The 16,687-nt window shown below is 43.7% G+C and overlaps 1 protein-coding gene across 4 annotated transcripts in view; it reads left to right on the top strand.

The window, feature by feature from the left end:
- TENM2 (teneurin transmembrane protein 2) overlaps nucleotides 1-16,687 on the top strand; it is a 1,539,571-nt gene that overhangs the window by 1,322,067 nt on the left and 200,817 nt on the right. For all 4 annotated transcript variants that reach the window (XM_027606095.2, XM_027606096.2, XM_027606098.2 and 1 more), the window contains one exon: nucleotides 5,041-5,163. In XM_027606095.2, the coding sequence (XP_027461896.1) occupies nucleotides 5,041-5,163 (123 nt within the window). The remainder of the gene's footprint in view (nucleotides 1-5,040; nucleotides 5,164-16,687) is intronic.

Here is a 16,687-nt window from a genome sequence, read left to right as displayed (position 1 = left end):
CAAGCTGCCACTTTTCAGGGCCTAACATTTCCTGTCCGGTGGTCGCTGGGGGATTCTGTTACATGCAACCAACCCCTCCCTCTTAATTTTCACTTGGTCCCCTTGGAGTATTTCTTTTAGAGCCCCTCTGGCATAAACACAGGCCGCCTCACTAAGGAAATACCACCCTAACTCCAAGTGGGTCTGTTTATTATTCTTGCTGAAGTCTGGGATCTGTGTGTGGTCTGTCCATCCTGCCTTGGTTCATTTTCAGCGCTTGATGAAAGTTTTCTCCAATTAGCCAGAGGGATACTCGCAGTCCTTGGCTGCCTATCGTGTTTTTAGTGGCTGATTTCCCAGCTGCCACCTGGATTACACGAACTTCCACTTGGAGCTTTTCCCCGTTCCATTCTTGCTGACCCATGGAGCCCCATTTGTTCCATCTGAGGGTCTCTCTGGAACAGAGCCTGCCAAATCATGATAAATTGTACGTTTTGGCTGTCAGTGGGGGTGACTCACATGAAGGAGAGGACCTCCCAAACTCATTTCACTTCTGACCCTAGGATGGTCTAAACAAGACCTTTTGGGGATGAGCTGCTAGAGCATTTGTGGGGAGCGAAAGAGGGGACCACCCCACTGCATCCAAGGTGTCTCGTTGAAGAAAATGTAAGTTGATGAGGCTGGCGTTCACCCAAAATCTTGAGACTCTCTAAGTCTGAATCTGAGAGTGGATCACAGCTGGATATTTTATGACATGATATTTAAAGAGCTATTTGTGTTGTTGCTGTTCATAGAAGCAAGGGTAGTGACCCTAAGTACGGAGCAGTCCTAACTTTTCCTGGTTGGGTTTTATAAAGGATCCTGACTGAATAAATAAATAACTTGAAGGAATGAATGCACAGATGCCTGTTGTGTAAAAATGGGATGTCTTACTCTACTTACACGGTAGTCCTTCTCTGCGGTTTTGCTTTCTGAGGTTCAGTTATCCGTGGTCAGCCGTGGTCTGGAAGCAGATGATGCTCCTTCTGATGTGCGGTCAGAAGGTCAGTAGTGGCTTAACGCTATGTCACAGTGTCCGTGCCATTCACCTCACTTCGTCTCGTCATGTCGACATTTTATTGGCTCATACCATTGCAAGAAGAGGGGCAAGGACAGAACAGTGAGATACTTTAAGAGAGAGAGACCACATTCACATAACTTTTATTACAGTATATTTTTATAATGGTTCTGTTTTATTATTTGCTATCATTGTAATCTCTTACTGTGCCTCATTTATAGATTAAACTTTACCATAGGTGTGTATGTAGGGTTCAGTACTGTCTGCAGTTTTAGGCATCCACGGCGGGGGCGGGGGGGGAGGTCTTGGAACGTACACCGCATAGGTAAGTGAGTGGGGGCTGTGGTAAGTGAACATCTCAGTCAGGGAAGTCTCAGCCATACTGTTAAAACAAAGAACCCCAAACTCCCAGCAGCTTATAACACTAACAGTTTATTTCTTCACTCACACTGTGTCCTCTCACGGGTCAGCCATGGCTCTGAGCCATGTTATCTTCGCTCAAGACTGAACCATGGCTGACCATGTGGCAGAGTGCAAAAAGGCATATAGAGTGTGTGCTGCTGGGTCATGTGGCCACATCCGGATCCAACAAGATGAGGAAATATAACCCCTTCATGAAGGGGTTCTGAATATAGAAGATGGTCATTCATCAACCACAGTGAGGTGATCATGAGTTTCAAGAAAGAGACAAGGTTTGCTGAGATCGCATTGCAAACCAGAATTGGTACCCAGATCACTGTGAAATATGAAGCAGATAATCACTTCCCACTGTAATCTTCCTCTGATTCTGAAATCCTCCCAGTGATCAAACCTCATAGTCAATAGTTTCTTCATCTATGAAATGGGGATTAGGACAGTACCAGCCTGAATGTAAGCTGTGAATCTTGATGAAGATAGTATCTGTAGAGCATCTCCTACAGTGCTGGCCAGAGAAGAGGTTCGGGGATTGCAGCAGGCATTGATAAACCCTCCTCTGTGCAGACCCATCCCTACTGCTGCCAGCCCTATTGTGTGCCACCCTTCACACCTCTGTATTATGTGTTTTTGGTTTGTGAGAGTATAATGTCCTGCAGTCCAACCCCCCGTATCTGCTCCCATGTGTCATTATCTATTCTAATAAACATTTATGGAGTGCCTCCTAGATTCGAGACCCTCTGCTAGATCTCCGGAGGTGTTGTGGATGCTTGACCTCTCCTGTTCTCCCGGGCCCTCAGCAGCCCTTATTCCCCCTGGAAAGGGAAACCTTTTCAGAAGGTAAAAGGAGAGATGGATGGAGGGATGGATTTCTCAGCCCCAGCCATAGAGCAAATCAGTAGCAGAATAAGAAACAGATCTCTCATTAGTCAGGAAACTCATTTACTTCACAGCTCCCCTGGGTCTTTATCCTAAGGACATTTTAGTCCATCCCCATAGGCTAGAAAGATATTCTCATTTTCTTACTCAAGTAAGAGAGAAGGAATAGCCGATCAAGAAAAAAAAAAAAGTACAAACAAAAGCCTATTTCAGCCTCCCTCCCAAAAAAAAACAAAAGAAGGTGGTTATACCCCTGATATAATTCTCACTTATTTACTTAACGTTCAATTCAACAACAGAAAATATGCCCGAACTTGAGTTTCATTTTTGTTGCCTCGTTTCTGCTGGGATGACAGAGCTTATGCTCAGCAGATTTGGCTTTTCCCCTTTTATCTCCCTCTCACTTTCTTATTTTTCTTTTCACTTCTGGGAGCTGTCTGAGCAGTTACTTGTATACTCTGACCCTAACCCTTCTCACCCCATCTCTAGTCTTCTTCTTCTCAGAATACTTTTTTTTTATTTTTTAATAAAGAGATGCTATGGAACCCAAAACAAAAAAGGAAGGGCGAGCATCTCTGCAAACAGAGAGAACACAGTTTCATGAATGCCCTCTTTCTGTGCAGTAAGATGAGGGTATTGTCTGCTTGCTGTTCTCTCAAAGTGGACGGCCGCAGTATGTTCCTCACCTTGGAGGGCCAAGATTGGGTATTAGAAGAGAGGAACAGCTTTGAAAAGAGATTTCACACTGATGGGGCCCTGGGGAGGTTGCCATTCTTGCCTGATAGACCCGCCGCTTCCTTCCGTAGATGAGAAAATCCGAGCTTTGTTAGGTCCAAGCCCCAGCCACACCAGCAGTACCTGTTAAAACACGGGGAGACCCTCCGTGAAAGAGCCACCCCTCCACGGCAGCAGCAGGCTGGCTCCAGGCAAGCCCCAAGAACCCAACGGCGACATTAAAAAAGGAATCATTTTAAAATAGCTAATTCCTTGGCTTCCTTCACCTGGTAAATTACAAATCAGAAGCTATCGTTATCTTGAAGCAGCCACGATTAGTTCTCATTTCCTGACCTCTGTACAGTGAAAATATGTCATTATTTGAGGCAATAGAATCCGGTCTCTTCAAGTGAGTGACCCACATATAACGGATAAACTGCAGGAGAAAATTAGGTGTTGCCTTGACAGAAAGTGTACAGTAAATGTCACTTATTCTTATTAGTATTTATCATCTCAAAGAGTTGCCTTGCACGTCAAAGTAATGTATAGGGGGGAAAAAACAACGTGGTTCTGAGATGGGGAAGTATGTAAGGAAAAAAGCAGACATACACCCAGGGACACCTTGGCACCTTAATCTGTGGCCATCAATCTGAGCTGTATTGTTTGAAGATAGGTTTTTAACCTTAATAGAATGCAGCCTGACTTTAAGTGGTGGTAGGCATGCAGAATTAATTGCTGTGTGAACAATTTCCTAAGCATTGTTAATCGTGTTTCCTGTGGTTAATTGTTTCTCCCATTCTGCATCATACTCAAGAACCTTTCCCTGTCAACAGCCCTTTCTCTCCTGCAGTGCCAGAACCATAGCCACAGCATCAACCTGTGTCCGGTTGAAATGCCAGACATATTGTTTGAATGGGCAATATGCAGGGGAATGAACTCCTTATTTATTTGCAAATGAAGTATTTCTTAGATAGGGACTTTGAAAGAATACAGGTGTTTGGGATTTGCCTTTCACTCCACGTCTCCTTTGTGAAAACAACTCACCCAGAACCATGGGAGATGGGGTGAATTGAGCTTGCTAAACCACCTGGGAAGTGGGGAGCTGGCACAGGGTGATGAGGAAGACCGGAAGGAAGGAAGGAAGGAAGGAAGGAAGGAAGGAAGGAAGGAAGGAAGGAAGGAAGGAAGTTTGTGTTGGGAGGGGTGCAGTGCACAGGGAAGTAAAGCAGGAGTCAACAGGCTTGCCTCCTTAGCATAGCGCCTTGGCGCTCTGGCTCATTCGTCCTGTGGTAAAGTGCGGGTGTGGGTATGGGGTGTGAGAGAGAAGAAAGTGTCATTGTAGTATTTTCGGGAAAGGACCCCGTTCCACCACCACCCCCAAGCTTTTTCCACAGTGGGCTGAAGGGTACCCACTTGGCGGCAGAAACGATTAGAAAGCTTGGAATGCAAAGATGAGCCTTCGGGTGGGTCTGACAGTACCTGCGGCATTGCTAATCCAGTGTAGCGGCGGTCACACCAGCAGACAGGTCCCGTTTGGGTAGCCTCGTTTTGAAGCCAATTTATGTTTTGAGTAGTTTGGGCAAAACTACCCTTGCCAATGCCCCCGGACCACCAGTCTAAAAATAACCGCATCCACAATGTGGGAGAAGCTGCACATGATGGAGCAGAATCCTTGACAGTGATTCCAAAGGGGCATTTCCCCCTCCTTGGTAGCACCATTCACAAGGTCTGAACTAGGGTTTCTCCTACCTCCTCCGCCCACCACCCGGATCCTCTCCCCCAAGGCTGTGTGAACAGAGGCACAGAGAGAGGCGTCCTCACCACCCAGATCTCCTTGCTTTCCGTATTTAGCTAATCCCAGTGGCCTGGGGCAAGCAGGTTTTGAACTGCAGCTTCCTTAAAAGGCAATCACTTGGAAAAAGCACCTGGCCCTCCCCCTTGACATTTGCATTGCTGAATTATCTATTCATATTGTCATTACTTTGTCTCTCCTGCAGCAATGCATCTGCTCGGACTCAATTGGCAACTGCAGCCGGCAGATGGACACACCTTTAACAATGGGATAAGGACCGGTTTACCAGGAACTGATGATGTGGCGACAATGCCATCTGGAGGCAAAGGTGAGGTTACAGCTGCTGCGTGCCCTCTTGAGGTCATGAGGAAACTCTGAGCTCCCGCCAGCGGGCTCAGGTTTTCCAGTCCAAATCTTGGAAGGTACGCGAAAAGGAAAAGAAAGCGGGGAACAGAATCCTCACCTTTTCTAGGTGCCCCTGTTCAAAGCTGTTTGCTGTTCCTGTCTGTTAGCTGTGTCTGGCTGGAGTTACTGAGAGCTGACACGGTGCCTTCGCAGTGCAGTGTGCATACCTGGGCTAAGTGGAGCGACCTGAAAGCCTCCCAAGGCCCAAGCGGCAACAGCAGGAGAAAGTCCTGCCTCATCAAGAAAGCTGAGAGCGGCAGGCCACACATGCCACTAGACCAGAGCCCTCTCCCCAGAGGAGAGATGCAGCCTCCCCAGGGAGGAAGCGCTGCCTGGCATGAAAGAGAGAGATTCTGAGCTGTTACGCTTTGGGAGAGAATAGAAAAGAGTTTTGACAACTCGGGAACAAAGCTCCTCTTCTCCGAATGGTAAAGGGGACAATGGAAATGTTTATTGAAGCAATCAAGCAACTGTATTCTTGCAGGAAAAAAAAATAGGTGCTAGCAAGGTGCTAAGAAGGAAGAAGGAAAACAGGACTGGGGGGGGGGGAGGTGGCGGGTACGTGGGGCAGTTAATAAAACCACAGCAGTCAATGGCGCAGCAAGGCGCACGAGGCACGCTGGGCACGCAGCGGGCTGTGCTTAATTCAGGACGGAAATCACCAACAGGAGAGATGGCATGGAAGGGCTTCTCCAAACACAGACTCTTCCACTCTGCCTCTTGGCCCATCTGGGCAGTTTACCCCCACGTTTCTGAAAATACCCACAGAGATATTTCAGAGACAAGAAAGGAAGTAACGTTTATTGGGCACCTGGTGTGTGCCAGGCTTAGCGTTGCCTGACTTCAACAGTTTTAACGGGAGGGAAATCATCTCAGGGAAACTGAGGCCCAGGGTGTTTTAGAAACTTGCCCCAAATCAAACAGGTAGGCCTGGTACGAATTTAAACTCAAGTCTGCTGCCTTGTGCATCTTTGGGCAAGATGGTGGCGTTTCCCTTAGCTCCGTCGTTTTCCACAGAGAAGATTCCAGAATTCATCTTCCCTTAGAGGTGTACGTGAGTCATCCTGAAATGCTAATGTTACTTAAATTATTCTCCCCGGAGTTGTCCTAATGGCTTCGAGTGTGACTTTTTTTGTCTTTTTATCTAATCTTTAAGAATCGCTTTACTCATCTATCCTAATCATAACACTAAATTACCTTTAAGGAAGCATGAAAAGTTTTATCTGAGGATGAAATTATATGCCTTCCATTATCAGGTAGCTAAAACTAGACCTAAAAATGGAGAATGTATTTTGCCTTAATGGATCATGCTCTGCCTTAACTGACCAAAAAGCCCGGAGCCGGATCTGTTGGCCTCCTGCAGTCCGTTCCCCTCCAGTACTTGACACCATCAGCAACTCCCATTTCCTTTATGACAGTGGTTCTCTGCAGCGCCGTTTGGCCCCAAGGGGACATTGGGCAAGAGTCTGAAGACTTCTTTGGGTGTCCCAGTGAGAGGACGTGAAACTGGCATTTAGCCGGGGGAGGCTGAGCTGCAGTTAAACATCCTGCAGTACACAGGACATCCCCTACGGCGAAGAACGATACTGCCCAAGAGTTCCACAGTGCTGCTCTTTGAAAAACGCTGCTTTAAGGGGGTCTCTGCTTTGTTTGATCCATAAATGCCCTTTAATCTGCCAAGTCAGCAGCGCCCTGTCCTTTGAGAAGAATGCAGAACACACATTTGAAAGTGAACATGCATATGTGCTTATCAGGCACTGGGATATATTTCATATGTGTCTACGTTCTGAAGTTACATAAAAATGCTTTTTAAATGGCATCCTTTACCAAAGAGAATCACTGATAGACATTAACTTCGGTAAATTAAGGTCAGCCGCTCTGCACATTCGTGATTAAGCTGTGTTTCCTACTGCCACCCCCACTTGAGCATCCCACACCAGCAAGACAGAAGATTCCTGCAGAGAACAAGTCCTAACTAAGAGTACAGTGCCTCCAAATTAACAATTGAAGAAACACTTTCCATGGTGTCTTTGGAAAGACCAGAATTTTCCCCCTCCGATGCAACGTGCTCTTGAAAGTGTTGTGTAAGTCGTATAATATCACCAGTTCTTTTCCAAGTGAGTTAGGAGACGGGGAAGTGGTGGCCAAATTGTTGTCCAATGAATTTTGTCAATAGGACTCTTATGAAAAAGTGTGAGAATTTAAAATTGCTTAAACTTGAAAGAAAACTGGGAACATCTCCTTTCTGAACACCAAAATAGTACTCTTCTTAAGACTGAAGATAGCATATCTCTTAAGCTGTTGTAAAGTTTGGTTTAAAAAATAACTAGAAAGATTTTCGTTTTCTCACACCCACCTACGTCTTCCTTTAAAAAGTGATCCCAGGTTTCAGTTTCTTTATGCAGGGACCTCCTTCCTCCCCACTCCCCAATTCTATACATCTAGATAACCTGAATCAATTCCAATCGACTAGTTTTCCAGTGTTTCAAAGAGACAATCAAGATATATTGGCAATAAGTTAATTAAATAACACCCCCTCCATTTTTTTCTGGTATACGATAATCCTTCACTCCGATAATGTTTTAATCAAGATACACCACACATTGCCAGGGAGGTTAATCTTATTAAGCAATTACTGGGTAAGTATCCAGCAGAAGCAAATTAAAATGTAAGCAAAACAAGGGTATGTGAGTTCCATCTAAGATGGCACATCAATAGAGATTTCATTACTTGGTCTTTAGGAGTGTTTACATTGCTCAGATTTGGAAAGGAGTCTAATAGACAGGGCAGCCTACACACTCTGATATGTTAGTGGAAACAAAGCACTTGATTAATTAGTTAGTAGAGTATGTTCTTTGGGCTTTGTCTTCCCTTTCCCATCTGTTGGTGTTCATCGTTTATTTTTTTCTCCATTCTCTCTTTCAATTAAACCTTAACATGGTTGGTTTGGTGGTTGGGTTTCACATCAAGAAAGGGAAGCCCACAGACTGCCAGAATCACTCACCATCTCGAGTGTATTTCTATGTTAAAAGGAATGAACTCATACATCTTCATTACAAGAGCACAGAGCACTTTTTCTATAGATCTGGGATTAGATAAGCCTTGAGAAGGAAGATTCAATACAGTGTTCTGACCTGGTCAGATAACATAAGGGAATCCAGTTTGATTGGCTAGGCCCAGAGGCAAAGAATACAAGAGCTTTTAAAGGGCACATCATATGTAGCCAATTTGTGCACTGATCTTAAGAATAAACTCCCAAGTAGAATTTCATGGATCATTCTCAAAACCTATCACTCATTTTAAATTCAAGGTGTCCTCTATATCAGGGGTCAGCAAATAACATCTCATGGACCAAATCAGGCCAGCCACATGTTTTTGCAAATAAAGTTTTATTGGAGCACAGCCATGTTCATTCATGGCCTATGGCTGCTTTTGCACCACAACAGTGGAGCTGAGTAGATGCAACAGAGACGAGATGGCCCACTAAAGCCTAAAGTATTTGTTATCTGACCCATTATGGAAGTTTGCCCACTGCTCTGTATCCTTTGCAAACCCATTTCTGTTTTCCTTGGACTGTTGTGCAACTACAAATTATAGAAGATGAGGCAGAAGAGACCAAACTCCCAATATATCAGCCTTTCCTTCTTGACCAAGTGATGGGCACATTTTTGGTAACATTCCATCGACAGATCCTCTGTAATAGAAGACTCTAGAGTTGATCCAGCTGGTTGTAACTGCCAGCTCCATCACTTAGCTGCATGAACACAAGCAGGTCACATGTCCTCCCTCAGCCACTGGTTCCTCATCTGTAAAATGGTACCCCTTACCTTCTTGGCATCCAGTATAAGTGAGACAGTGCTTATAAAACAGTGTGTGGTATCAGGCACTTAATAAGAGATTCATGAATATTAGTTGTCACTGACATCATCGTGACATGTCTCAGTTGCTCCATTTAACAAGCATTCCTCGGCTGCCACTTCTTATGAGGCGTCATATTTTCCAAAGGTGAAGGCTGCCTTCGGAATGTCAAGGTAGACCATCATTCTGCTTCATCTTTTTCCTTCACCTTCTAAGAATTAGAACAAACCCAGATGTGAAGACTTCTTCCCAAGCATTTGCTTGATGAGGTCAGTGGGAAGCAAGACTTCCCATTCAAAAGGGCCAATGTGCAAAACAAGCTGGCCCGTCCCCCACAGCATTATTTGTCTCACTGCAGCTCATGTTCTATCACTGCCAGCCTGTCTGTTTTAAGCCCCACCATTTTCGGTTTATAACTCAGCTGTAAACATTTATTTGTGCCTGGAGCACATTTCTTTCCTACCCTTTGAAAAAAAAAATCAGAATTTCCAGATGGTATGCAAGTTGGGAAAAAATGGCAAAGACTGTTATTCTGTTTAGAAACATGTTTTTCTACACTTGCCCTTTCAGCAAAAACTTCATAATGATTTTTACTAGTTGGCTTAATGCACGGTACTAGGATCCAGATTACCGGGGAGGTTGGTAATTCTTCCTCTGGCTCTTATCAGCCTCTCAATGAACACAGCCTAGGGTTTCAAAATGATCACTTCCCTACATGGGGCTTTTTCAAAGTCAGTGAAGTTCCCAGAAGGGCGAGCGGTGGTTATGTTTGAGCCAACCATTATAATACTGCACATCTACTGGAAAATAAACCAATAGCCCGCTCACCAGTGCAACAACTCCTCTTATCTTGGAAGCCATCTTACTCTCCTGTTACAGATGAGTATTGCTTAAGCGCCTCGGCTTGGTGATTTTAGCTTCTGGTTGCTACCCACCACCCCCTTCTAAGTTATATAGTTTCTGTTGGACATGACATCCTCGTGGCTTGACGTGGGTATTAACAGCGAGATAATCAATTTCCCTCCCTAGTGCATTTGTCCTCACTTGCGTTGGCACATTTCTCTTTCAGAGTTGACTTGAACACCCACAGGGTGGTCTCCAGTGTTTGCTTGGATACACACCTCTTTGTGTGTCTTGTACTTAGTGCAGCATCTGAAAAGCAGTCAGCGTAGTGGTTAGATACGTGGGTTCTGGAAGCAGTCGGACGTGGCTTCTGATCCCAGCTCCACCATATAAGAGCTGTGTGACCTTAGGCAAGTCACTGTATTTTCATGGTCCTCTAATCTGAAAACTGGAAAAATCATAAAGGTATCGGGAGATTACATGGCAGCAGTGACCACTCAGTAAATTATAGCTGCTATAAATAATGCTAATAAACTGAACTACATGTTAATGCAGAATCATGTTCACCTGAATGGTCAGATATATAAATGCCAGTTAACACCCTTAGTGGCCAAGAGTTGGCCGTTTTTATCGAAGGTGACAAACTGGGGTTTCGAAAGGTGTAAAGGCCACATGTAGTCCCAAGCACTGAAGGATTTTATAAAAATCATTATTGCTATGTGATGTTGTGAATACATCATGGGAGCAGTGAACACTTGCGATACGAATCTATTCCTGAGGAATAGCCAGCCAGCAGCAGGGTGAAGGCTGATGGGCTGCCGATGACTCAGACGAGCACTAATGTAAGGCAGTGAATCTAATGTCCTTAGGAGAATCTTTTTGCCTATCTCTTGGTTAAACAGAACCCTCAGATGGTTGTCCTGATTCCCAAATAAATGGAAACGAGGTGTAATGACTGAAGCAATATTCTGAATTCAACTTTATTTGCAATAGATAAAACTATGTGAGGCAGAATAATATGCAAGGCAGATTTATGCCGAGGTGCCTCTGGAGTTCGGTTAAGTTTAGGAAGTATTAATATGAGGCTTCATTTCCCTGGTATGACTATGAGTCCGTTCCCGTTATCACTTGTTTGGGGAATAGTCTCGCTGTTTCCATAAATGAGTTATGGCAACATTTTCTGAAATGATTAGCTCCTAATGTGGCTATGGAAGGCTGTCGTTTTGCTTGACATCAGTCTTATTTAACTGGTTGGAATTTTCGGTACACGTTTCTGAAATAGGCAATAGCTTCACGTTTACATGAGCAATCTTCCGTGGAGCTAGAGAGGTGGCCCAGCCTGTAAAATTGATCATTAGAGTGTTGCCTCAAAAATCCCAGAAATCTCCTCTTTAAGCTGGAGATGAACCAGCCAGGACCATCATGAAACATCTGCTTCTTAGGGCCACACGATCATCCTCTCCACTTTTTGTCCTGAAGATCCTAGGTAGGGAGCAAAGTTTGACATGGAAGCCACGGTTCAGGGAGCTACAGGCGGGACCCAGTCCTACTTGCCAGGACACCATGTTCAGTCACTACCCAGAACCCAAGGCTGGTGGCCAGACTTTCGGTGGATGATTGTGGAACGGCTGTTTAAATCTTCTTCTCCTGAGGCGACCAATCCCAGCCCACACAGGGTCCATGGGACCTTGCCCTGCTGTCCAGACAAGGGATCAGGGGAGTATGACATACACCCCAGCTTTTGATGTTGACCAAAAATTACCTAGTGCTGTAGTAGATGCTTGACAAATGTTTGTTACATGAAGTATGAATGAATGACCTACACAGCATTGCTCAGGACATTCATTAGTCATTATTAAATTAAGAAAATCCAGCAGCTTTTTGCTAATGCAGCCTGCACAGAGTTGTCCACCTGAGAAGCAGCTAGAGTATACATCAACACCTGGAATTTGGAGCACATGAACTTGTGACTTTGTTTTCTCTCTCCTTAGCAGCTTCCTTCATGTGACAGGTCCCTCCCTGTCTGTAGACATACTGATCACTCATTGAGTACTGATGTCAGCTGCCTGGGAAAGTGGCTTCCTGTTTCACCGAGTCCTACCCCACCCCTTGGCCCATTTTTAGTGCATCATGCCTATACTAGGCAGCCTACATTTTAATTAGACCATCACAAATTTATACTCCAAATCTGCGATAAATATTTACGGCTGTGTGTAGGCAGCACAACACCTGGGTAGAAAGATGTAGACGTACCATAAATTGGGTACTGCATCTGTTACCCTGGTTAATCCTCAGAAGCAACCGCATCATACAGATGAGTAGACAAACCCAGAGAGGGGCAGTGGTTTGCCCAAAGGCACACAGCTGGTAGTTGTCAGAGCTGGGATTCAAAGCCAGGGCTGCCGGCTCCACTGTGCAGCAGGCCTCCTGAGGTCTCTGGTCTTCTCGATAAGGGCATCCGCACTGGGGGAGGGTGGGGAAGATAGAAACCTTAATTACTTTGTTTCCTTGTTGTCTGTCTCTCAATGGCACCCTGTTAGGGATTAGCCATGTTTATGGTCCTAGAATAGCTAGCAGGGCCAGGGGAAGCCCAGGTTCAGACCCTCCTTTGTGGGACCGGGAGCCTGGCTCAGGGTGCTGATCTCTTTGACCTTCGAGAGCAGCACAGACCTTCACTCCTGGGCACCAGCCCAGGGACTTGCCCTCCCGGGACAGAGTCACAGAGATGGTTCCCCACACGGGCTCCAGCAATTTACAAAAGCCACCTTTCCTTTTTATCTCTTTTGAGACAGTATTTGCATCACATTTTTTTTCTTTTTTGTTCTTTTTAAAATTAAAAAGAAGTGTGAGTGCTGCACACTCATTTTAAAGATGTTTTGTTAAGTATACAGAAAAAGCTTTTTTCCCTTGGCTATAAAGAATGTCAGTGTAGGGCGCCTGGGTGGCTCAGTTGGTTAAGCGACTGCCTTCAGCTCAGGTCATGATCCTGGAGTGCCGGGATCGAGTCCCACATCGGGATCCCTGCTGAGCAGGGAGTCTGCTTCTCCCTCTGAACCTCTTCCCTCTCATGCTCTCTGTCTCTCATTCTCTCTCTCTCTCAAATAAATAAATAAAATCTTTTTAAAAAATAAATAAATAAATAAATAAATAAATAAATAAATAAATAAAAAGAATGTCAGTGTAACAGTTGGCAAATTTGAATCAGATCTATAAATTAGAAATAGCATTGTATCAATGTTAACTTTCTGTTTTGGAGAACTGTACGATGGTTCTGAGAAAGAATATCCTTGCTTTTAGGAAAAAAATGCATAGAAATATTGGGAGGTAAAGGAACAGTCTTCTGTAACTTAGTCTCAATGTTTCAGCAAAAAAATAGAATGATGGAACAAATGTATATTAAATTTATGGCATTTGGGTGAATGATATGCAGGACTTCCTTATACTATTTTTTTTTACTTTTTCTGTAAATCTGAAATTATTTCAAAATGAAGATTTTATATATAAAAGTTTATATTTGTGGACAGTAGTGAAAATTCCACTTTGCAAAAGCATAATTCAGTTGCAATCTGAAGAATTCAGTTTGAAAGTAGTCACTAGCTTTTAAGAGTAATGGTAACTTATGTTAAATGAATTGAATTTATTAAAAGCGAAATCTCCTTCACTTGCTCATAGTCCCTGCTCCCTCTCGGAGGCAACACACACACACACACACACACACACACACACACACACACACACACACACACACACACACACACACCCACACACCCTTACACTGTTTATAGCATGTACCCAGAGATGACCCCCACCCCAGTCGGTAGAACACAGTAGACTCCAGTAGAATGCCCCTTAAGATATCTGTGGGTCCATGTAGTTCAGGACACTGAGACCTTGAGAGCGAGATGGGCCTCAAACTAGCCAGCTGCTTAGTAGCAAGGAGGGGAGTTCAACCAAAGAGTTCATTTACACCCCTATTCCTTTCCACAGAAGGTCCAAGGTCATTAAGTATCAGGATTAGGACCCATGGCTTTTGGTTATTAATCTAAGGACCTTTCCACTACATTTCAGCTCCCCTGGTTTTGCTTATTTATTTATAAGGTTTTACACAAAAGATAAATTAAGAGTTCACTCGTGATTTTTGGAAAGGATCCACAAGGAAGTTTCCTTTAAATAGTAAATGTCCCCATAAAGCTTTAGAGCTTTCGATTTTATTTAGGCAAAAAAAGTCAATTTATATGCAACTTTTCAAAATAAATCTTCCTTAACGCTCCCGTTTTACCTAGTAGTGGCAGGGGTTGTGTTAAAATCCCCCATCAGATGGGCAAGTAAAACTTGATTCAGTTCCACAAGCATTTATAAATCACCTACGGTTTGCCAGGTGCAAACCACAGAGAACCCAAAGATGCATTTGCAGTTCTGCCTGACCTCAGGGAGTCCAGTGTCTAATATGAGAGACTTAGAAAGGCAGGCAAGATCAATTATAGGACTGAACAACAGGTGCTGGACCCCACAGTACACCAAAGTGAAGATGCTATGAGCACTGAGAGAAGGAGCCTATTTGTCTGGTGGTAGGAGTGAAGGCAGGGTGAAAAGAAAAAGGACATCAGTGCGAAGGTGCACCTGAGCTGGACCTTAATTTCAGTGCTACTCAATAAAGCAGGTTTGTCGATAAAGTAAGCTAATTGATAAAGTGGCCATACCAGATTCTGGAAAGTCCCACCAAAAATCAGTAGTGGGAACAGATACTGACTACCAATTTTACACTTGTTCCCATAGTTAAGTCTATGTCAGTAGAATTCGACACTCTCTCGATTGATGGGTATGCAGATAAATAAATGTATATATACACGTATGCATGTATACGTATATGTTACATATCCATATGATGTTTCTTTCTTTCAGAAAATCCTTTACTCTACAAAGAAAGCTAGGCGCTTTCCCCTTATAGTTTTTCATTTTTTTAATTTAATTAAATGGAACTAACTAGCATCTATTTTGCAATTATTATGTGCTAGGCCCTGTACAAGCCCTCCTTTGTGTACTTCCATTTGTTGCTCCCACCCTGTGAGACAGTTACTATTATCATTTCCATTTTACATTTAAAAAAAACAAACAAACAAAAACAAAAACGGAGGTCCAGAGAGGTTAAGCACATTGCTAGAGGTCACACAGCAAGGAAGAACCGGAGACAGAATTTTAACCCAGCCCTGTCTGGCTGCAAAACCTGTACTTGGTCACCCGCGTGCACTGCCTCCTTTAGTGGATGGGACGTGAAGGAGGGGAGCTCTAGGAGGAGGTGTGAATACTGAAAAGCCAGCCCGTCCTCACTGGTAGTAGCAGCTCATTTACCAAAGGCAGTGTCCTGAAGTTGGGTCTAGTAAGAGAACGGGGGATCCTACCACTACGCGAACCAAACCCCTGAGGCTCCTTGTCTGAATTTCTCCAGAGCAACTGCTCTCCGGCAGCTGGCTCCCTTGCGAATCTCTTGCATCCTCATTTGGCTTGACATTATCAAAATCCGTTTAGGTTTCAGCAGTAGATTAGCAGGCTCATGGGTGCTGATTTCCTGCTTCTTTTTCATATCCTGTCATTAACCCAGCAACCCCTGAAAGCCCAGCAGACATGAAGGAAAGCCCATCTTATTAAGTTTAAAGATGAATCATTTCTTTAAAGTTCTTTTTTATTTTAAATGAATTTCTTTAACTTGTTGCCACACTATGATTGCTGGGGTTACTTTTGGTCTCTAAACTCTTCTTCCCCAGGGGTCCTTTTTATTACACCCCTTCCTTACTGAGTCCTTTATATTATAGCCCTTCCCCCAAAAGGCCTTAATGTGGGGTGGGGGAGGGGGCAGTGTGCCAACAGCAGCATTTTTAAGTACAAATTAGTTTTCAAATTATAATAATTAGAGCTTCTGATTAATGGGTGATAACAAGTGTTTCCCCCTGGACATGTCATTATTTCGGCAAAATAAACAACATTCTGTTTAGGCTGAGAGCTTTAGAGATAATAATAATAATAATAATGATAGCTAATTTTTATTTAGGACTTATGTTGTGCCTAAAATTATATTAAGAGCTTTGCATGGATTAGCTCATTAAATCCTCATAACAGCCCTGTGAAATAAATAATAGTGTCCCAACGATACAGATGGGGAGACTAGGGCGCAGAAAGCTTGATACACTTAGCAAGTGCCAAAGCCGGGATTTAGACCAGGGAAGTCTCAAGTCTCAGCCCAGAATCCCTGCTCTTCCATACTATGTAGTATTCCTTCCCCTACAGGGAAGTATTCCATGTCCAACATCCACATAACATGTTTGAGGAACAAACCATCTCGTCCCATCTAAAGGTCTGACCCATTCGGGACTTACTAGTTGTTTCTTCTTAACGATATTATGTGTTCAGAGCTTCCAAATTTCCCTTAGAAGCCCGTTCCCTGGTTTTATTATTCTAGAGGTCAAGAGTTTCTTTTTAAAGTCCAAATCATTGTTTCTACTGCTTTATTTTAAGCCCTTGTTGACTTTTTATTTGATCCACTATTGAGCTAAATAAAAATGAATCATCCCCTCTCTTGTTTAAAAGGAAGAAAAAAAAAACTTCATACCCTCAAGTCAGTCTGTGATTTTCTTTTATAATTTAGATATGGAAAACCTTCAGAGATCCAAAAATTTCACCTTTCCATTTTACAGTTGGAGAAAGTGGTACCAAGGTCATTTATGAGCCTTGTCTTGATGCAGGGGCTAGAT

Source organism: Zalophus californianus, chromosome 5, assembly GCF_009762305.2.
Source record: "Zalophus californianus isolate mZalCal1 chromosome 5, mZalCal1.pri.v2, whole genome shotgun sequence".
Lineage (NCBI taxonomy): Eukaryota > Metazoa > Chordata > Mammalia > Carnivora > Otariidae > Zalophus > Zalophus californianus.
The sequence above is the reverse complement of the archived record's forward strand: the minus strand, read 5'-3'. Positions and strand labels throughout refer to the sequence as shown.